Raw genomic sequence first — 20,755 nt, forward strand, 5'->3', positions numbered from 1 at the left:
ATTTGATCTATGTTGTTTATGCGACTGACTTTTCTCTTAAATGGTATAAGCCAGTCGTAACGTATGCATAACTCAACCGTAAAGTATGCATAACTCAGTCGTAACGTATCTGAATAGTATAAGCCAGCTGTAACGTTCATATAACTCAGCCATCGAGTGTAATTTGTTTCGCGACGTTTCATATTTTGGGCGGGAACAAAATATTTTGGGCGGGAACAAAATCATTCCTTCAACTTTGAATATAATAAAACTTTAATCTTTTCTTAAATTTGAACCTAAAACTTTAAACTATAGAACTATAAAGTTATAAAATTATAAAGTTTATCTTTTGAACACAATATTAAAACTTTAATCTTTTCGTAAATTTGAACTTCAAACCCTAAACTATAGAACTATAAAGTTATAAAAAATTATAAACTCAGCCGTAATGTATGCATAACTCGGCCATAACGTATGTGTTGGAGTCTCACTGTATGAACTAAAGTTATCATATTCAGATGACGCACCATCTGAATCATCAAACATATATAATCAGCTTTCAAATTCATCATCTTCTTCGTCTTCTTTCATTTTCTTACTTTTTTGTTCAACTCTCTCATTTTCTTACAATTTACAATTAACTTAGCTTCTTCATCTCTCTCTTTGAGTCTTTCTTCTTATGCAAAACGACAAATCCAATGAGAGAGGGAGCATTCTTGCAGGATGTCGGACGCATTCTTGCAGGATGTTGGACCGCCATACATGACACTGGAGGAGAGAAAGCTTCTCTTTAACCGATCATCATCGAAAACGACAAAGATTGCAGTAGATCTGTCTCAGATTTTTAATTTTTTTAATCTATGTTTATAGACCTAGGAGGTGATTGGTAGTTGCTGTAGGTGCTGTCCACAGCCCTATTTATTTCTACATCACTAAATTCAGAGCAATCAAGCTTTAATTTTTTTTTGAAACCACGGCTTTTGAAATAACCTACAGCTGTACAAGTGTTCTGCAGAGCCAAATATCCAAAGCAATTGTTTAGTGTTTTCCATAAAATTCTATAGCAATAAAATCTAAAACCACAGCAAAAAGTCTACAGATTTTTTTCTGCAGATAAAATTTTAAAGCTACAGCCAATACCAATCGAACTCCATATTGCGGAAACAATAATTACCATATCCATAAGATCTCAGAGAAAGATGAAGAATAAGATGAAGAAGATAGATAAAAAAAATATGAAGAATAAAGATAATATAGACTCTTATTTTACCGTTGTAATATTAGACTAATGATGACAAGGTAAATCCGAGTTGATGACATGAAAAATTGGTTAGTCAGCCACCAAACGAATATATAACTCAACCTAAATAAGTCTGCCCTCATGTACAATGTAAGTCAGCCGAAACGTGGATACTAGTTCAGTAATTAATATTTTGCTAATAAATCAGTCGTAATTAGGTAGCAAAATTATAAGTCAGCTGTATCGTCAAATAAATCAGCCGTCAAATGAATGATATTCTAGTAATTAATGTTTCGCTAATAAGTCAGCCATAAATAAGCCGAGTTTACTGTTAATCCATCCAATTATGGTTGATTAAATATAACTCAGCCGTAACAACATCCCATAAGTCGGAATAACTCATCCAGTCGATGTTCATTAACTCAGGCGTGGAAACATAACTCAGCCATGTCTTAACTATAACTCAGCCGAATTTTTCAGAAATCAAACCGCCGATGTATAAGTCAGCTGTAACGCGTGTACATAAGTCATCTGTTATCCCATAAATCAGCCAGATTTCTGTAAATCAGCCGTTACTAACAGCTGACTTATGTTCTTAAGTCAGCCGCGTTGTTTAATTCAGCCGTAACGTAGCAACAACTCAGTTGTAACAATGTATATAGCGCTTTACGGCTGACTTAATGAAAACACAGAATCAAATTTCTACGTAGCGCCGAGTTTTTGCTTATGTGGCACTAAAAAATAAGGGCATTCTTGGAAATACGTTTTTTTCTCATAACATAAAAAAAAAGAACACGCTTGATATAAAAAAATGGCAGTAATGAAAAAAAGATTTGTACGGGTCTAATTAATTGTCTTGAGTAAATTTCCCTGAATATAAACTATTGGTTTATGGTTCTTAAAAGAATAATAGTATTGAGACCAAAACAGTGCCGAAAGCATGGGTAAATGTTTGAAAGTCAATTCTAAAGAAAATGAAAAACAAAACAGAGCCAAAAGTATAATTCATAAAATAGCAAATATAACCACAATACAATTGTTCTCATAGAAGAGATGCTTGGTATGGGGTAGAAACAAATAGATCAGTGCATAGAACGCGAGTAATGGTTATCATTAGGGTTCCGTTTCTGACTGAAAACCGCCATAGCTTTTCTCACTGGAGGCTGCAATGGTGCCTTTTTATCACTGTGATGGTTCATGAACACATCGTCTGATATAAAATACTCATCTCCCTGAACAACAAAAAAAAAAACCACACTATAATCAAATCAAAATGTTCTTTTCCTCCATTAGAGTTTCTATAGTTACTAACCGCTTTGCTTGCTTTCTTCTTGGTCTTCGGATGGAGGTACTTTTGAGGAAGTTGATCTTCCCTTAGAACCAGATTCTTGGTGATTGCGTCTCTTCCGCTTTTAGGCATCGGTATCGAAAACTGCACAAAGAAAACGAGGGTTTCTTGTTAAAATGCAGAGCAAGCAACGAACAGCAAAACATGGTTGTTTCTGCTTATAACCGACTACTTACTTTAGTCCCTCGAAGTGTTACACGTGGTTTACGTGCAGCTATGATGGTGCCATTCTCGCCTATTGTAACCGCTACTTTGCGCAGAGTGCCGCCATTACCGCACTTGGGACAGAAGATTCTTCCAATTTCAGGAGTTACTGTGTAGCAAGCATGGCATTTCAACACCCACCTGAACATCCAAGTGCAATCAAGTATAAGACTTCCCCCTCAGCTAATGAAAAGTGTTTGAGGGATAAGAGGAACATCTGATTCATAAAGTTGTACCTGTTTAGTTGGCGAATTTGCATACCTCCGGGTGCAAGCAAACGCAAACCCATTTGAATAATAACATTTTGCATCGCGTAGTCACCGCTTATACAAGCTACACTGGACTCAGATAAGGCTCTCAACGACCAACTCTGCTCGCTGCTACCATCATCTGCCATCGATGATGCCTCAAAGGTATCACCACCCTCACTAGCAATGTCGACTTCAGTATCATCCTCACCATTCGTCTCTTCAGGTTCTTCTTGGAGAGCCTTTAATGAGTCTTCCTCCACCCTCATATCGTTCAAGATGGACGAAAGCTCTTCATCATCCTTTCCGCTATCTTTTGCACACTTCTTTTCACCAGCTTTGTCAGCTTCTTGATCTTTCTGAAATTCTTTCTCAGCCAAGGCATTGTAATGTTCCCACTTGGCCTTTCTCCTAAGGAACTTCCTGTGAGTACTGCTACTAACCGCAGGCCTCCATTCACCACCACCATCTTCATCATCATCATTACCCCCCTGCGATGCATCTATTCCTTCCACCACCATCTTACCCTCAATCTTCACCTCCGTTTTCTTAGGCGGGTACCTCTTCTGCCTCCTCCCGCCTTCCTCCTCATCCTCCTCTTGACCCTCAGTCTGAGACGCAACATCACCAACCTCAGAACAGCTGTCCGAGGGAGGAAGAATGTTCATGTTAAGGTCTTTAAGCGGAAGGATCTTGGAAGTAGTATTCGATTTCTCCTCAGTCTCGTTCTCAAGCGCCTCCCACTCCTCCAAGTTAGCCACATTAGATCCCCAGCCAGGAAGCTCCTTCTCAGGTAATCTCTTCACCCTAACAGTTTGAATAGGCGGAGGAACATCTCTAAGATTCTTGGTCCCATGAACCTCAGCCTCAAGCGTGTACGTCAAAGCAATCAACTTAAGATCAACATCAGAGAGTGTTTGCAAATCACCAGTAGCTTTAGCAAATTTAATAACTGCACAAATAAAAAACTGATTTCAACCAACGAATCCAATCTAACCACCTCAAAAACGACGAATCAATTTGCTTTACCTTTACTGAGGGATTCAGGAGAAGGCTCCATGGTTTCGATAACGAAAGGGATGAACTCGAGACGACGGCGAGAGTTAGGGTCGCGAATCTCCGAGAGTACTTCTGGGACGGTTACGAATTTGTCGGCGAAGTTGGTTAAGCTCTGGCTACCGTCGATGACGGCGTTGGCGTCGACGACCGCCACGGATATTCCCTTTGTGGATTTGCAGTTTCCGACCATGCCGAGAATCGCCGACGGAGCTACGTCGGTGGTCGGAGGCTTTGCGGGGGGATCTTTCTTCACTATGGAACTCCACATCGATGCTGGCTTCGGATCCATGATTGCTCCCGTTCGAGTTTCGTTTGTTTGCTGAGAGATAAGAGAAGCGACGAAGAAGAGAGGTAAAACCCTAGGGTTACGAAAAACGTCGTCGTTTTTGTTCAAATATTTGAATGGGCTTCCGTTAGGCCCAACTAAATGGGCATACATTTGTTTATGGTTTCAAAGCCCATATATCTCGCTTTATTTGGCGCATGTTCAAACAAGTGGGCAAATATTTGTTAACTGTAGATTTATTTTCAATGGGTGGGTCTCACTTAATGTTTATTTTGAAACAGCCCTGATAAGTGATTACAAATACATTCCTTGGTTCCGATTACAATGTAAATGTTGAACCGAGTTATTACAGTGATCCCCTAAACCGGGGTTTTCACAAACAGCCTCCGATACAAATTTGTTCTCACATCTTAGATTGAAAACCAGGTTTAGATACGGTTGTTGTTCCCATCTTCCGCTGTTTCTCAAATTTGTCTTTAGCTCCGTAAAGGGTTTTATGAACCACATCAAAGTGAGGCTGCGTGGCCTTTCTCGTATTCTCAATCCATTCCTCAACTTTCTTGTAAGGAGAAAACAATCTAAGACGATCTTTCTCATCCAAAACCTGCAAAATATCACATACAATCAGATGCCATAACATAGCAAAGGAAGATATACTTTTTGATTACTTTGGAAAATGTATGGTTGTGTACCTGGAGTTGCATAAGTTCGCATACAAGGCTGAGATCAGCTATAGATAGTTGGTTGCTTCCGAGCAAGAATTTAGCATTGCCCTTAAGCCAAAAGGTCTCTAGAGTGGACAGAGACTTGGTTAGTATCTGCTCAGCTTCAGCAGCTGCTTTCGAATCCAGAGAACGGCCAAGAAATGGAGCTAGAACACTATTCATTACATATCCAGCTGAAATAGTAAAACAATAACACGAAGCTGGTCATTCTAAAATAGACTCCATACCGAATATGAATAATATTAAAGTGTGTAATATACCTGCACCAGGGCGTAAATTGGAGTGATGCCAATCCAAGACAGAGTGAATCTTGGCTCTCTTGGAAAGATCATTCGGGTACCTAATGAACGAATATAGTAAACGAACACACGTTGACCTTCGTATTCAAGAACATGTGTCAAAACAAATAAGACCACGTACCAATGATCAGCTACACTCGGGAATGCAGAGGAAAGATAAATCAAGATGGCGTGACTGCCACATGAATATTACTTCAGGTTAAGATTCATTAAAAAAAAAAGAAGCAAGAAATGCCAAAGAGAAGGAAGAAATTTAAATGTGTGTAACCTCTCGAAGAGCTTAAGTCTGCCGTCAACAATAGTTGGAACTTTCCCCAATGGGTTAATCTCTGAGATAAATTTCACGATTTAGATAAAGTCTCAGCAATTCATAAGTTGAGACCAAATCAAGACAAGTATATTCTCAGATTCAACTTCACCTCAACATTGGCTATTATTGCCAAGAACAAGAAACAGATTGATACACAGAACTGAAAATAAAATCTACCATCATAACTCAAGTTACATATTACTACAACTTGTGCAAGTAATAACAGTTTTTGTCATCGAGATAAAACGAACACTGAACCTTTGTCAGATTAGTTATACGAACCTTTGAATTCAGGGGATAATTGCTGACGCTTCGCCAAGATAATCAGAACCTCATCGAATTCGATTCCATTAACCCTTAGGTATAATCAAATCATCAAGTATAAGATTATTAATAAAAAAAGAAAAAAGCTGAATCATCTCCATAATTAACAAAGAATGATAACGAAGTTACTTGCAGAATATGATTACAGCACGAGACGGCTGTGACATACGATCTGCATACACTTTCAGCTTCATCTTCTTCTTATCTTTCAGTTGTGTGGATCAGAATGTTTTACAACACTGAAAGGTAATTAATTATTTGGGAAGAAGTGTCCGACAAAGAAAATTAGCTTGCTGTTTCTGCTTCACATTCTTAGACTCCATGCCGTTTTATTTTTGAAAACGACAAACAAGCATATCTACCCCTGCGTATTGATACAGGAGCCGAGCGTATACGGTGTCCCAAACTGAGATACGCGAGACTGTAAACAATCCGTTAATCTTTATTACTGTCAAATGTATTTCAAACTCTCAAACAAATGTTGTATCATTGCAAAAAAGTTTTTTAGTTCAATAAATTTTCATTCCGTTAAGACGATTTATTTAACAAAATCATTATACAACTTAGTTATTTTTCATGTGTTTCCTTCGACTTCGTTATTGTTAGATTTGTGATCAACACAACGTAATTTTGAAAAATCAAATTATGAATCACAAACAGTCAGTTAAGCAAAAGAACACCAAGTTTATTAAGAAGCTTGATGTAGCCAACAATTTATATAAATAAATTCCTTAGAAAGTAGAAAATGAATTATGTTACAATACAACAGATCAAATGTTAAGATAAAAAAAGGAAGAAAAAAAAATTCAAATCCTGAAGTCTCTCTGGTAACATCTTACTCCCAAGAAAATGCAAAACTAAGAAGAAGAAATCTACAACAACAGTTTATATACAGCACCAAACGATATCTGTATGATGCTGCAATGTTCTAATAAGTAGTAGAAAGAACAAGACTGACTGAATCATCCTCGTGTCAAGTCAATATCAGTGAGGTGGTTATTGTTTCTTGAGTCAGTTGTTCTGCTGCCACCACCACCAGGTCCTGCCCATCCTGGAGAAGAGTAGTCCAATGGCGTCTGAGCCGCCTCTGCTGCTGATTCTGTTGCTCGTGGCGACCGCTGTTCACTGGCCGGCGTCTCCATGCTGTTTTCCTTTTTGGTGGTGTTGTCTTCCTTTGACCCGCTTTCTTGCTTGATTACTTTAGCCTTTGCACTTCCGTATACAAAACTACACGCCACCACCTACAAAACCCACAATGCAAGTTTCGGTTTTTAAGTCCAATTAAATTGGTAAGTGTTTAAAGTTTCTGAGGTTGATACTAATGATGATATACCTGAACGAGACTGGCTGCAATAAGCGTGCCAACGGTGCCACCAATCAGAAAACCATCGTGGCGGGAGAGGGACACACTAATACCTCCAGTTCTAGATTTAGACCCACCTTCTTCATTCACCAAGTAACATCCTTGCACACTTAGTATATCAAAATGCCCCTACACAGCAACCCAAAAAAAACAAAGAAGATGAAAATGGAGTTTGTTTGTGAGACCAAAGAGGAAAGTTTTGAACCTGAAAAGACAGAGTAGGAGCTGATGATCCGGTTTGACGAAGCGTAAATGCAGAAGCCGTTCCGGTTCCCGACATAATACAAAGGGCTCTTGGCCTCTGTTGTGAAAACGAAAGAACTTTTGAGACAATGTCCTACAAAATAAGAAGAAAAAAGATCATAGAATTAAGCAAACTCAAAATGTATGATTTAAAATCAATGGAGAGTTTAAATGTACCTCTCCGGCTTCAACACTGATCACGTGGGTCGCGAAAGCAAATCCAGCTGAAGTGTTCATCCACTCACCTAAAAATAGTAAAGCCAACCAAGTTAAAAACTTTTTGTAGAAGCTCAACGAGAAGATAACACAAGCAAACGAGAACCGGAAATTTTCATCACATAAACAGTCTTATGATTCCTTATACCAAAATCACATTCTGGATCCCTATCAATTCTCCTCAAATTCACAAATCACTAGGTTACCAAGATTGAGTTACAAAAGCTTCACTCATTAGGCACATGCATTCAAGTGCAGTTAACTAACAGTCATATTGCTTTAACCAAAGTTGAGTCTCTAAATAACAAAGCTAAAAAGCAACTTCTAAACTCAAACATATCTAAGCCTTTAGTGTCCTAATTTCAACTAATCACATGTTACAAGCAACCCAGACCTCCTAACACTAAAGCTCACTTAGTGGAACCCCCAGCTTCCAAAACAGCAGCATGAATCAACCAAGAGAGCTAAACACAACTTATTTAACGGTGCTCAAGAGTTTATTAATTAGAGGTAAATAATATGTCACACAATTCAACAAAACCAAAAGTATCCAACTTTATAGTATTTTTTTTTTGAAACTCAAATTCAGGAAAAAGAAAGCTGACCGAGATTAGCGAGACGCTGCTTTCTCCCAGTGCCAGGAGGTCGACCTCTAGCTCGTTTAGGAGCGGTAGGATCAGAGACTGGAGAAGAGATGTTAGGCTTTTGCAAAGACTGCATCGGAGAGAGTTCAAGATCACACCCTTCATTATTATCAGCAACATACTTCCTCGGCCGTCCTCGCTTCTTCTTAACCAGCATCGGCTCCTCCGCAGCTGAGGGATGAGGAGGAGGGGTAGGAATCGGCGGCGGTTGTTGCATAGCCGGAGACGAAGAAGAAGAAGCAGCCATACCCATATGAATCCCATGGCTGAAGTCTTGATGGTGTCTCTGCTCGCCTAAGGGAAACTGATGCTGCTGCTGTTGCTGGAGATTAGGGTTAGACATTGGCCTGAAACCCGGCGGCGCGTGGATGGCACTCGCGGATTGGGAGGAAAAAGGTCCTCTCGGGAAGTAGAAAGGAGGAGGGAATGGCATAGCTTCTCGACCTCCTTCCATGCATTTAAATTTCTACCGATAGATGGTTTTGAGGATTCAAAGTCGGAAACTTTTAGGGTTTTGAAATAGAACCCAAGATTCTTCAAGCTGGGGTTTTTGTTAAGACCATTGTAAAATTCAAGAAACCTTGGGGGAATATATCAAAGATCTGTTTCGAATTCTAGAAGAAGAAACCAAATCTTGAGCTCTGAGCTCAATATAAATGCAGATTTAAATTCGCGAAATGTGTAGTGCGAATAGGTGAAGCTGTTCCTACACTATTACAGGACTAGTAGAAAAAGAAAAGAAAAGACAAGACAGAACACACCCTAGATTTCGAAATCTAGGGTTTCTGAGATGTAAATCGCAATGTACATCAGAGGGGAGAAAAAGGGAGAAGATGACAGAAGAGAGAGAGAGAGAGAGAGAGTATGTATTAAAATTAAAAATACATTTTGAAAATTGAAGAGCGCTTTTGAGTTAAAGCATTCTCTGAACTGAACTGAAGGCTGAAAAGACTTGAACAGCAAAGCTACTCTCTTTCATTTTCTTTTTTATAAACAATTAGAGATAATTCATTAATTCTGGGAAACTATTCATTAACCCGTTTGATACAATAAAGAAAAGTGTAATACAAAGACTTACTAGCTATAAATAAATATATAGGAAAATTATAATTTCAAGATACACTTTTCATATTGACTTTTCAATTATAATTATTTTTATAATATTTTAGATTTATTATAAAAAAGATAAAATTAGTCTTCTTAAATCATTTATAAGTGTTTAAAAATTATTTATAGAAGTTTATAAATTGAATCTCTCTAAATATTATCCCTAAATAAAAATTACTAAATTCCTATATCTGAATTGTAAAATATTTTTGATTGAATGTTTTTGGAAAAGTTTAACTTAATGCATTTCAAGCAATTTTTTGAAAATATAACTTTGTGATAGTATGATGTCTGATTAGGTAGTTACGATTTAATAATAAAAAAATTATGGCAAAGATTATGTGTTTATAAGAAATTGCTAAAGATAATGAATATAACTATGCTAAAAGATACTTTCTCGTAAGCAAAATAAAAAAAAATAAGAAAAAGAAAATCATGTAATAACCAAGATATTTGTTAATATTTGACAAATAAAAAAATTTATACAATAGTAAATATGTAAAAATAGTCATATTTTGGTTAAAATATATTTTTCATGTTATTTTGGATAAAATAGTCATTAGCCTTTCTTCTTCTTCATTAGGTCTTTTTGTTTCTGCATATTTCCAGGCGGCTGCACGATTTCTTTTTGGTTCTTTCCATCAAACCCTAATTTTCTCAATTTCCCTTCCTGCAAAATCCAACCGAATTGAACTCAGAAAAATCTCAGAGGTTTGCGCAAGATGGGGAAACGGGGAGCTAACAAGCTTACAAAAGCTCAAGGAGGACCGAGTCTCAAGTCTGTGCTCAGACACGACCACTTGAAGAATCTCGCTCTCTGGTCCACCTCCGGAGATACTCCCATCCCGTCGCTAGCTACTTTTTTCGGTCGGCGTCTCGCTGCGGACGGAGAAGCTTCCGACATTCCTCATGATCCTGATCTCTTCTCTTGTCAAAGGTATTACCTTTTGCCGATTAGCTAACATTGCTTATTTATTCAGATAGAGAGTATGTTTGTTTAATAATGTTGACAAAAGATATCATCTTTTACATTTTAATGTTGATTTTTATCGAAATTGGATTTATATGTATTTTCTCTCGTGTAGATGTGAGACTGTTCTCCAGCCTGGCTTCAATTGTAATGTTAGAATCGAGAAGGTTTCTGCTAATAAGAAGAAACACATGAGGAGGTACAAGAAGAAGAAGCCTAACATGTTTCTCCCTCAGAACAATGTAGTTTACTACTGCAACTTGTGTTCTCACCGTAATCTCAAGAGAGGAACTACAAAAGGTCAGATGAAAGACATGTACCCGCCCAAGCCTAAAACAACTCGTCCACGTCCCAAGATTGATAAAGAGATGATGGTGGTAGTGCCTCAAGGAATCCAAAGTAGTAACACACTTCCTTGTTCACCTGGAAGAAGAGTTGAGAATGATCAGATGTTGGAGAATAGTAGTGCTGTGGAGAATACGCCAAAGCCAATGCTTACACTGGAGAGAGAGAAGAGGATAAGGAAATCCAAAAGTAAGAAACCTATTGAGCCAGAAAGTGTTCCCGAGAAAAAAGCAACAGTTGGTGGTGGTGGTGGTGGATCGAATAAGAGGAAGAGAAAAGCATGGACAAGAATGAAAGAGTTGTCTGAGACTACAACAACAAACAAGAGTTCCAGTTCTGTAAACTTTAAAATACCTTTTCTCTTGTGATCTGCTTCTGTGTGATATCTCACCCAACACAAAACGAGCTTTTTGGAATTAGTCCCATCATCTTCTGCCTCTTGTTATTACTAATGTTAGTATTAATGACACTAACACAGACTAATCAATTACATGTCCTACTCAGTATAATATGTTGTCAATATAAAACTCACTTTTGATTTGTAAAACCGAGTATATGGAGTACATATCAGTGTTAGTGACACTAACACTGACCAATAAAATTACATGTCCTGGTCAGTATAACATGTTGTCAATATGAATCTCAATTATTATTATCTGAGATATAGATTCATAGGTCATAAAGTACGTTATACTGGTTTTAAGATCATTGCATTCTCATATATTTCACATATATATATCGGTTTCACAGTTAATTTGGACCCTTAATTAATACCTGCTCGAAGTTTTATATATGCTCACCCATCAGTCAACTCTGTTTTGGAGAATCCAAAGAAAAATAAACAAAACAAAACTATACGTTAAACAAAGACCAAGATCATAAACGGAAAACAAGTCAGATATGGACTAGCGAACTTGTTAAGTTGTTATAGAAATCATTTGTTTCTTCTTAGTTTCGTCTCATAACCAGAAAAGTAAAAGCATGGCAACCGCAAAGAAACTCTCTGCTTTATTTTCCTTCTCCTTTCTCTTTTGTCTTCTCATCACAACTAACCAAACTATGTCCGGATCCGACCACATGGACAACTTTCTGCAACAAAACATCCGGAAACTTCACTCTCAACTCAACGTACAACACAAATCTCAAACACTCTTCTCTCCTCTCTAAGCAAGTAAGCAACCAGTCCTCCCTCGCTAACTATTATAACCTCACGACCGGTCTAGCTTCAGACACAGTCCATGGAATGTTCTTGTGCACAGGAGACGTCAACAGAACAACTTGCAACTCCTGTGTCAAGACCGCAACAATCGAGATCACCAAAAACTGTACCAACAACCGTGAAGCAATTATTTACTAGTTCGATTGTATGGTTCGCTACTCTGATAAGTTCCTCCTCTCAGCTTTAGGAACACAGGCTAATACCTTTTTGTGGTCTACCGATCGAATACCCAAAACAATTGGCAAACTTAGACAGAGATTGTCTGATAAAATGGGTGAAATTATCGTCAGATCATCTATGCTATCTTCGTCGCTTACTCCATATTATCTTATGGATACGACTAGGTTCGTTAACTTGTATGATCTTCAATCTATTGTTCAGTCAGTGCACTCCTTATTTGGATCCTGTAAACTGTACCACATGCCTGAAACTTGCGTCTCAAGATATCACTGAGTGTTGTAGTGATAAGCGTTGGGCTATGATCTGGACTCCTAAATGTCTTGTGAGTTTGGATACCTACATCCCCTACTCGCAGCGGTTCCTTCTCCATCAGAGGTGAGCATAAATATAAATATATATTTGTGTATAAAATGATGGGTTTATATCTAGAGAGTAGACGATACGTAACCAGCTTTCAGGTTCTAAAAATTATATTTCAAATACAAAACAGCTGCAACATTATTAGATCTCTCGTACTTTTAATAATATGGTCAATGTTGTACAAGATTATATTCAGTTTCTGTAAGGATTAAATTTTATAATAATTTGTCTTTTTCCATCTGAAAAGATTTAGGAACAACTGACCAAGTAACTGAACCAAGACTGTAATAGTTACTAAAATATGTTACACAATTAGTTTCCCTTCAAGGTTGTTAGAGTCTGCTTGTGTGTTACACCATACACATCATCACAGAGCATTTTCCATTTTGATACATTTGATCATTACTTACTTTCGAGTTTCTGATAAACAAAACATTGTTAGTTCATGTAGTGTAGAAGAAAGAAAGCTTTGAGCATAGACCTGAATCTTCAAATTTACAGCAATTATATTCTTCATCGCTTTCTGGTAAGAGGTTTTCCTGAAGTTGAAAAACCATTTATCTGTCTTTTAGAACCTGCGATTAAAATAAAAACACATCATGACTCCAAGCCGAACACTATGGATCTGAATGGTTACAACTCACAACATATGGAGTAATATTTTAGTGATATTTTGGGTATTCTACGTTCGTTCCATACAACGCAACCATTATTGGTTGTAAGAGTCAATGGTGAAATTACCTGTTAATGCCTTAGAGGAGGATGTGGAAATTGACAGACGAGAAGGTCTAGTTTGGTCTGCTTTTAGAGTATGCTTTAGTACCTTTGATGGTTCAACATTAGCTCTGCAATCAACAGATACACAATGAACACCAAACAAAGTTTAACTCTTAACTAAATCATAGGATTTAAAAGTACATTTAATTATGATATATACCCACTTTTCATTTTGTTCTGATTGTTCACACATTTCAAGAGGACTTGAGGTTTCAGAGAAGAGATTCGAGCCATCAGTTTCTGTCCCCATTGAAAGACAAATATCAGAATATCACTCAGTGTTTCTTAAAAATTTAAAAATTAAGGGCCTAATATTTCTATATATTATTTGTCTTTAGCCTTACCAGAGAACTTAGGCGATAATCTGGATTCATTTTGTTGTATACGTTCATCTGCTGAATCTGAAGTTGTTCTTCCGAGTAAACGATTTCCTTGTCTTTGCCTTGAAGAATTTGGCGACGCTCCTCCTAAAGAATGTCTTCTTGGAGAAGTAGACTCAAACCTTAGATTGTTTAAACCACTTCTTTTGGTACCGTTTATATTCTGAAACTTTTGAAGTTCTTCGTCTTTCTTGGCAATCATATCTTTCAAGTTGGATACCTGAATGCAATATCAAGATTCAAGAATTATCAATTAAAGATATTAAGATTCAATCATATTTTGAGGGTTTGAAAAAAAATATTAGAAGCACCTGTTCCATGAGTTGTCGAACATCTCGTCCCTCCTTATAGCTTCTAGCTGCACCTAACTCGACACCCGAAACTCTTTCGGCGAATTTCAAAGTACTTACTGTCTCAGCATATGAATCTTCATCAGGATTTATCTGAACAAACATAAGAGTTTTCGCTTGTCCTCCTAACAAATTAAAAAAAAAAAGTATTACAAAACAAAAAAAAGTTGTCACATAGTCTTAAGATATTCATCATTGTTCAGAGATAATACCTAAGGAATTTTGGAGGACTTGAGTCAGCTTGCTGTTTCTATAAGGTACATGAGGATTCTTATGTGCCAGAGCGAATATAACATCTCCAAGAGCAGACAGTGACTTGTTTATATGTTGAGCTTCTTTGAGTCTATCTCCGGTTACTTCAGAACGATCAATCCTCTCACTTCCAGCAAGATCAACCAAATGCAAACTGCCACGCAACTCGGAGTCAGTCTTGACATCAACACCGCGTACATGAACAGAAAGAACACTGCCAAAAAAAAGAGAGGACCGAACAATGTTTTGGCTTAGCTATACAATGCATATATATACACTTCAAGAAGAAAATATTCAAAAATGTCTTTAAACCTGTGTGATCTACTACTCTTTTCATTAAGAGCTGTTGCACCTACAGCTCTATTCATCAATCCAATATTCATCAATTCAAGAACATCATCAGTTGATCTTACACAATGCATGCTTGCATCAGGAACTGCGAGACCATTTGGTAAAGCAGTATTCCAAATCCCAAGTGTGTGCAAATTAAGGAAGATTAACTTTTGAAAATAAAAAAAATGGTAAATGTTGAATACTAGATTAGATTAGAGAAGGATATCTTCTACTGGGACCATCATCAGAAAGTAGGTCACGAACTTGCTCATTATAAATCTCAACCATTTGAACACCAACTTCATACATCACTGTGTCTTGACTACTTTGCGTTAAGTGGAACAAGTCATTTAAAGCTCTATAGTTTACACCCCAATGTTCTTCTGAATTTATGCTTGGTCCGCTCTGGAAACATAAAATGGAAAACATATTATATATATAAACTCGTAAAGAATGAAATCATCTTATATTTAGATATGTTTACTTACCATTGTATAAGTCTTTCCAGAACCTGTTTGCCCATAAGCAAATATGCACACATTATAGCCATCAAGAAGGGAACGAATCAACGGTTGAGTATCTAAGAATACTTCCTCTGCATAAACAAGAGATTCAGTACAGCTTTGTAACTATATTTTCCTCGTATGAAAACTACAGAAGAGGCTAAAACCTTGAGTTGATGAAGGGCCAAAGACTTTGTTGAATTTAAAGAATCGATGAGTGTCTTTGCCTTGCTTTAAGGGGTTTGCAACCACAAGCTCACCATTCTCACCTGTGTACTCTATTGATGTTTCTTTCTTATTTTGTCCTTTAAGGAATGGTCTTATCCGGCAATAGACTCTAATATTTCCTTTTATGTAAGATATATGAAATACAATTTATAAGATGGCAAGAAGCAAATTTATCAGTCTACAAAATGCTTGAACAAGTGAAGTAGAGTTAGCAACGTAACAATATATCTTCAACATAAAAAGTTCAAATATTCCGAAATACTTGTGTCAAGATTATATTTCAAAATATGTCAAAAATGTTCTTTCAAAACACGATTTCACAACTTATACCTTTTAGTTCTTGTACTTCATTGTAAAGCCTTCGGTTCTCTTCAACAACTACCTGGTAGTTTTTTGCTGCATGAACCACTCCTCTAAGCTTTAAGCCTAAGAAGTAGAGCATTAGTACATATTAAAAAACACTGAAGTCAAAAAGAAACTGAAAAATGATCTTACCATAGTAATTTAGATCCTGGAAGTAGTTTTCTCCTGTCTTTAGAACTTCGTGTTTCAAAGACATTGAGGTAGCTTTCAACTCCTACAGAATTCACATAAGTTGATGATAGGTAAAGAATTATAACTCTTGTTGGTTCCGGTCAACCACACAATTGTATTAAGAACCCAATTACAAGAGCTTACAAAACCATCACTAAAGTCAAATAACCTGCAAAGCCTCTGACTGGTTGTGTATAAAGCTCTTGTATGTTTGCTCTTTCTTCTCCCATATTTTCGTTTTGATTTCACAAAACTTTTCGAGTTCTTTCACTTTATTGGTTGAGTCTACTACACGTAACTCTGACTCTTCTAATTGCTTTTCCAACACAGTTTTAGCTTCCTGAGCATATAATTCTAGTTCCAAAAATTGTTTTTCATGTGTCTCTTTCAAAACTTGAAGTTCTTTCTTCAACTTAGAAAGCTCAGCATCACTGCGCTCTTTTTTCCTTTTCAGTTGGAGTACATCTTGTTCTTCTGACCCTAGCTACAGAGCAGAAGATAGTAATACATTTGAACATTTTCTTGAAAAATGGCAACAAAATGAATTTTCGCAAATAGAGACTGAATTTGATAAAGAGTACCTCATTCTCATCTGTTGTCCCAGATGCTAAGTTTTCTAATACATTTATTCTTGATCTATATTTTTCTTCCCGAACCCTAAAGAGTATGTTTTGCTGCACAAGCATGTCTCCTGATTGTGTAAGTACTAAGGTATGATAGTGTAAGCGAAAAAGTAATAATAAAAACTTGAGTTAATCATACATTCTTTAGGTTCTCAGCTTGATTTGAGATCCTTTGTTCCACTACTTGCACAATGCCTCTCAAGATAGATGCAAAATCCTGGAAAAAAAAAACAGAGCAAGCAAACAAAAATAAAGATTGAGAACTTAAAAAAAAAAATTATGAACTAATAATTTAAAATCACTTCCTTACATGAGACACATCCACATTCATCTTAGACACACTCTCGTCAAGAAGCTTATCGAGCATATCAAACAAGGATCGAGTAGAAGTATTCTAATAAGAGAAAAGGAAAAGGAAGTCAGAATTACAAGTTGAGGGTTTGTGTTTAAAAATATGGCCGAATTAGCAAACTTGAAACAAAATTAAACTAAAGTGATGTAGAAAACATAGTTTTGTTTAATTTTGTTAGAACATTTTACTTGTAAAGTGTTTGATTTTAGTAAGTCCAAAATTTTAGCATGAGATGTATTGATCTCAGAGACTTCCTTAGACTGTAGTCCATCATTAAAGTTGCCATCAAGTCCCTTTGACTGATCCTCAGGCAAACTCCACCTTCTCATTGAGCTAAGTGTATTCTTATCATATCCAGCATCAGAGAAACTAGCTTTAAGCGCCTTTAGAGACTGTAAAACTGGAATCATATCCCCCTACATCAATAATCATATAAATTTCGTTAATTTATCAAAAATCATTAAATCATCTACAAAATTATTAAATATGATATCATTTCAAATGTTTGATCAAATACACCCACCTAAACATATGAATAAAAATGAATCAAAAATAGTTCAAACCTGTTCTAAGTCTGAAACCTCAAATCTGGGCAAGGCCATTTCATCCATAGCTGTTAAAAACCTCTCAATATTTATAGAAGCAAGTTCAAAAGTATTCCCCTATACGATAATCCAAAAGAGAGAATCTAAATATGCATAAGTATATAGAAAAACCAATAGGTTTACCCAAAAATCAAGTACCATTTTCATTGAACCGGGACTAAGCTGATTCAAGAGATTGCAAAAGACAGTACCATCCATCAGACACGCTCTTAGTTCTTCCTCTGAAGCTTCCCATGGTAAATTTAAATAAGGAAGTGTCTCATTTAACCACTCCACTAAACTCTGATGACCTGTGAGTCAAATTAAAAGCGGTTATAAGAACAAATACAAATTTTAACTATTGTCATAAATATCAAAAGAAGATAGTAAAAAAACATTGCCTTGCTTAGTATCATCTATACTTTGACGACTTTCTGATCCATCAAAACTCAAAATGCTACTTGAACCATATGGTCGACCATAAACACCAATCATGCTGGATCCTCCTTTGATTCGGTTGTTCATTTCCAGACCTATAAAAATAAATGCATCATTTCATGGGCATAACCAGACTTTTCTAACACATTCAAAACTCATACCAATTGAGCTCATATAAGCTATATAAGTGTTTTCTGGAAAAAAAATACAAACGCTTAATTAATAATACTTTTATATCTTTAAATTGAGACCTTAAAATTTATCACACATATTATTAAAACAAGCAACTGACCTATATACCAGTTCGTTTGAAAACTATACAATTACAGATATCAGCTAAAACAACAATTATCATACAGAGGCATGTATTGTTTGAAGACGTCATGTAAAGTTGCATGGAAAATTACAAATCATATCGATTGTATAAACAAAACCAAAATAAAAAAAAACCCTAAAACATCAATGTTTGTGAAATTAATGGAAGAATCTTACAAAAGAAAAAGTATTCACAGAAAACTATAACCAATACTGAACAAATCAACCATTAATTAGCTGAAAATTTACCAAAAATTTCGCAGAAAAATAAGTTCTAAGAAAACAACCCTTGCCCCACATGAATGGTCTCGAAGAAAATTATCAGTGTGGTGAAAAAGAGGAAATAGGTCATTTGCCAGAAAAAAAATTCAAAACTTCCAGTTACTTTTCTCTGTTTTGGCCTAAAATAAAAAATAAAAAGGGGAAAAAGCTAATTATGGAGGAAAATTATCGGTTATTTTTATTTTATATTTAGAAACACTAAAATTTTACGGGAAACTTGTCAGAATAAAAAAAAAATTACATTTGAGTTTGCTTTACGCAAAAACGTTTATTTGTGGGACCATCGGTTCTACAAAGACATTCCCGTCTTGCAGCTTTTGTTCTGTCGTTAATTTTGATTTTGACGTTTAAAAAAAATGAGAGGTGAAAACTGTGAAAGTAAAAAAAAGAAATTTTTTAAGGATTACCCATATATATAATTTTAAAAAATATTTAATCAGTAAAAAAAATCGTTATAAAATGCTAAATATTATACATTTTAAGTTTTCATTATAGAAATTACGAAGAATACCGGTAGCGGACAAAATTAATATAAACTAAATAATACTGAAAGATAAATTTGAAAACGCGACTACCTGATTCAAATCGAGTAGAGGGTAAAAATCAGACAAAAACTTATACAAAGAAACATCGGCAAATGAAACAATGAAAATTGGCTTCAGTGAAATCAGGATATACAAGCCAGTAGAGTTTGGCATGCCTAAGACCATCATTAACCGTGAACCTTAGTGGGTTTCTTAGGGGAAAAAGTGAATAAAATTAAATCAGAAAAAAAGAAAATAGAAATTACCGATCCTTAGTGTTTGGTGATCGATTATTAATGGGGTTTTATATCCACGTGTCAGCGTCCTAGATGAAGTTTTTTTTTCTTCTCTCACTTCCTCGCTCTGTCTTCTCTTGTTCTCCGTTGGAAGGAAAAGGGCGAAACCCATCGAAAGCACCACCGTTCCTCCACACAGATCACCACCGATCCTTCTTCCATGACTTTCTCCAGAGGTGGAACCCTCCTCTTATGCTTTGATCGAATCTGTTTGTTATGGTTTGTATAATCTGTTGTGATTGAGATTCAGAAAGTTTTAATTTTTGTGTCTTTTTGTGGATCTTTTGTGGTTTAGATTCAGTATATAACAAGTAAACAAATCGAATTTGTTTGCTCGTTGAAAGCTGGTACTTATTTACCATCTCTGATTGAAGGCTTTGATCTTTTTGTGGCTCTGTTTACTTGTTATATACTGAGCTCTCGTGGGATTGGTAGACCCTTTTTGAGATTGTGTGTGTGTGTTGGTTGATTGTTTCTGTTTTAACAGAGTTTTATTTCTTCTCTTCTTCTTCTTCATGATATAGTTTCCGAAATTTGATTTGATGCTTTAAACAGATTCAGGCGGAACGTGGTGTCTAGGGCGGCTGAGCTGAAGCAAGTGAAAGGCTGTTTAGTTTCTCAAGAACAATTCTTTGTTAACAAAATCCTTTCTAGAAAAGTAAACCCCTTTTGTTTATTCTCTGATTGTCTTTTCCTTTGGATTATGTCTTTGTTAAATGATTTGTTCTCTTTGGTTTATTTGTTTTTTCCTTTGCATTATGTCTTTGTGGAGTCAACTATTATTTTTGTTTTTGGTTTCTTAGGGTAAAGACTTCATCTTTGGTTTTAGTGTTTCAATGTGGCATGTTAAGTTTGTATGTTTCAATGTTCATGTTTTATGTTCAAGGTCGTGTGATCGTTTGTTGTATGTTTCATGTTGTTGTTCTGTTTTGGTAATGAAATGCTGTTTCTGTTTCATGTTCTTCTTCTGTTTTGGTAACGACAAGCTGTTTCTGTTTCATGTTATTGTGTTGTGTTACCATTGTGAAGATATACCAAAGATTATTTTCATTGTTGTTCTTGTGTTGTGTTGGCTTTGGTTTCAGAGTGGAGAATTGGGAGCACTGGGCGTGATGAAGTCATAAATCACGGAGCATCCGTGTGTTGTGTTGTCTTGTGCTGTATCTTGTAGTGAAGTCATAAATCATTTCTTGTCACATGTTTTGTATTCTTGTAGAAGTGGTCTTGTGGTCTAGTTTTATTGTGTCACGGAAGTGGAATAACGATTGATTCATTGCAATGTTGATTTTAACAAGTTATTTTTTTTGTTTTTTTA

The 20,755-nt window shown here is 36.2% G+C and overlaps 6 protein-coding genes and 1 long non-coding RNA gene across 8 annotated transcripts; 3 read left to right on the forward strand and 4 right to left on the reverse strand.

Annotated features, from left to right (window-relative positions):
• Positions 1-2,114: 2,114 nt before the first annotated feature.
• Positions 2,115-4,436, reverse strand: LOC103864065 (20S-pre-rRNA D-site endonuclease nob1). The gene is made up of 5 exons (XM_009141829.3): positions 4,049-4,436; positions 3,008-3,971; positions 2,744-2,912; positions 2,532-2,651; positions 2,115-2,451 (listed from the first exon to the last, which is right to left on the reverse strand). Exons 1-5 carry the CDS (start codon positions 4,365-4,367, stop codon positions 2,302-2,304), a joined length of 1,722 nt encoding a protein of 573 aa, XP_009140077.1. The 5' UTR covers positions 4,368-4,436; the 3' UTR covers positions 2,115-2,301.
• Positions 4,437-4,610: 174 nt separating this feature from the next.
• LOC103864066 (glutathione S-transferase T1) lies at positions 4,611-6,320 on the reverse strand. Its single transcript, XM_009141830.3, has 7 exons — positions 6,152-6,320; positions 5,981-6,054; positions 5,657-5,717; positions 5,510-5,563; positions 5,350-5,429; positions 5,057-5,262; positions 4,611-4,968 (listed from the first exon to the last, which is right to left on the reverse strand). Exons 1-7 carry the CDS (start codon positions 6,214-6,216, stop codon positions 4,768-4,770), a joined length of 741 nt encoding a protein of 246 aa, XP_009140078.1. The 5' UTR covers positions 6,217-6,320; the 3' UTR covers positions 4,611-4,767.
• A 403-nt stretch (positions 6,321-6,723) lies between these two features.
• On the reverse strand, positions 6,724-9,473 carry LOC103864067 (AT-hook motif nuclear-localized protein 5). Of its 2 annotated transcripts, none has more exons than XM_033289540.1 (5): positions 8,450-9,473; positions 7,806-7,873; positions 7,591-7,686; positions 7,356-7,514; positions 6,724-7,263 (listed from the first exon to the last, which is right to left on the reverse strand). In XM_033289540.1, the coding sequence occupies exons 1-5, from the start codon at positions 8,940-8,942 to the stop codon at positions 6,985-6,987; spliced, it is 1,095 nt and encodes a 364-aa protein (XP_033145431.1). In that variant the 5' UTR covers positions 8,943-9,473; the 3' UTR covers positions 6,724-6,984. The 2 variants fall into 2 exon arrangements, with proteins under 2 accessions (XP_033145431.1, XP_009140079.1); XM_009141831.3 differs by having other exon boundaries at positions 7,591-7,722; positions 8,450-9,460.
• Positions 9,474-10,138: 665 nt separating this feature from the next.
• On the forward strand, positions 10,139-11,340 carry LOC103864068. The gene is made up of 2 exons (XM_009141832.3): positions 10,139-10,532; positions 10,681-11,340. Exons 1-2 carry the CDS (start codon positions 10,318-10,320, stop codon positions 11,276-11,278), a joined length of 813 nt encoding a protein of 270 aa, XP_009140080.1. The 5' UTR covers positions 10,139-10,317; the 3' UTR covers positions 11,279-11,340.
• Positions 11,341-11,660: 320 nt separating this feature from the next.
• LOC103864195 (cysteine-rich repeat secretory protein 57-like) lies at positions 11,661-12,714 on the forward strand. The gene is given in 3 exon segments (XM_033289541.1): positions 11,661-11,993; positions 11,995-12,507; positions 12,509-12,714. Coding segments are annotated over 3 exon segments (795 nt in total). The 5' UTR covers positions 11,661-11,891; the 3' UTR covers positions 12,689-12,714.
• A 243-nt stretch (positions 12,715-12,957) lies between these two features.
• LOC103864196 (kinesin-like protein KIN-14K) lies at positions 12,958-18,684 on the reverse strand. The gene is given in 19 exon segments (XM_033289539.1): positions 12,958-13,244; positions 13,411-13,514; positions 13,611-13,686; positions 13,791-14,046; positions 14,138-14,301; positions 14,389-14,642; positions 14,741-14,905; positions 14,988-15,166; positions 15,250-15,356; positions 15,432-15,611; positions 15,823-15,918; positions 15,988-16,069; positions 16,196-16,471; positions 16,473-16,700; positions 16,789-16,866; positions 16,960-17,043; positions 17,190-17,417; positions 17,565-17,663; positions 17,745-18,684. Coding segments are annotated over 19 exon segments (2,778 nt in total). The 5' UTR covers positions 17,805-18,684; the 3' UTR covers positions 12,958-13,182.
• A 726-nt stretch (positions 18,685-19,410) lies between these two features.
• Positions 19,411-20,751, forward strand: LOC103864069. Its single transcript, XR_632168.3, has 3 exons — positions 19,411-19,616; positions 19,996-20,098; positions 20,526-20,751. It is a non-coding gene; the product is annotated as an uncharacterized LOC103864069 (long non-coding RNA).
• Positions 20,752-20,755: the final 4 nt, after the last annotated feature.

This window comes from Brassica rapa, chromosome A04 (genome assembly GCF_000309985.2).
Source record: "Brassica rapa cultivar Chiifu-401-42 chromosome A04, CAAS_Brap_v3.01, whole genome shotgun sequence".
Taxonomy (NCBI): Eukaryota; Viridiplantae; Streptophyta; class Magnoliopsida; order Brassicales; family Brassicaceae; genus Brassica; species Brassica rapa.

Bases quoted from the DNA above. Each gene is read 5' to 3' on its own strand.
- LOC103864065 (XM_009141829.3), bottom strand. From the start codon at position 4,367: ATGGATCCGAAGCCAGCATCGATGTGGAGTTCCATAGTGAAGAAAGAT. The intron at 2,913-3,007 runs GTACAACTTTAT...TTGGATGTTCAG, and splicing joins CAAATTCGCCAACTAAACAG to GTGGGTGTTGAAATGCCATG. The intron at 2,452-2,531 runs GTTAGTAACTAT...TTTGTTGTTCAG, and splicing joins AGAAGAAAGCAAGCAAAGCG to GGAGATGAGTATTTTATATC.
- LOC103864066 (XM_009141830.3), bottom strand. From the start codon at position 6,216: ATGAAGCTGAAAGTGTATGCAGATCGTATGTCACAGCCGTCTCGTGCT. The intron at 5,430-5,509 runs GTACGTGGTCTT...TTCGTTCATTAG, and splicing joins CCGAGTGTAGCTGATCATTG to GTACCCGAATGATCTTTCCA. The intron at 5,263-5,349 runs GTATATTACACA...TTACTATTTCAG, and splicing joins CAATTTACGCCCTGGTGCAG to CTGGATATGTAATGAATAGT.
- LOC103864067 (XM_009141831.3), bottom strand. From the start codon at position 8,942: ATGGAAGGAGGTCGAGAAGCTATGCCATTCCCTCCTCCTTTCTACTTC. The intron at 7,723-7,805 runs GTACATTTAAAC...CTTATTTTGTAG, and splicing joins TCAGTGTTGAAGCCGGAGAG to GACATTGTCTCAAAAGTTCT. The intron at 7,515-7,590 runs GTTCAAAACTTT...GTTGCTGTGTAG, and splicing joins CTCCTACTCTGTCTTTTCAG to GGGCATTTTGATATACTAAG.
- LOC103864068 (XM_009141832.3), top strand. From the start codon at position 10,318: ATGGGGAAACGGGGAGCTAACAAGCTTACAAAAGCTCAAGGAGGACCG. The intron at 10,533-10,680 runs GTATTACCTTTT...TCTCTCGTGTAG, and splicing joins GATCTCTTCTCTTGTCAAAG to ATGTGAGACTGTTCTCCAGC.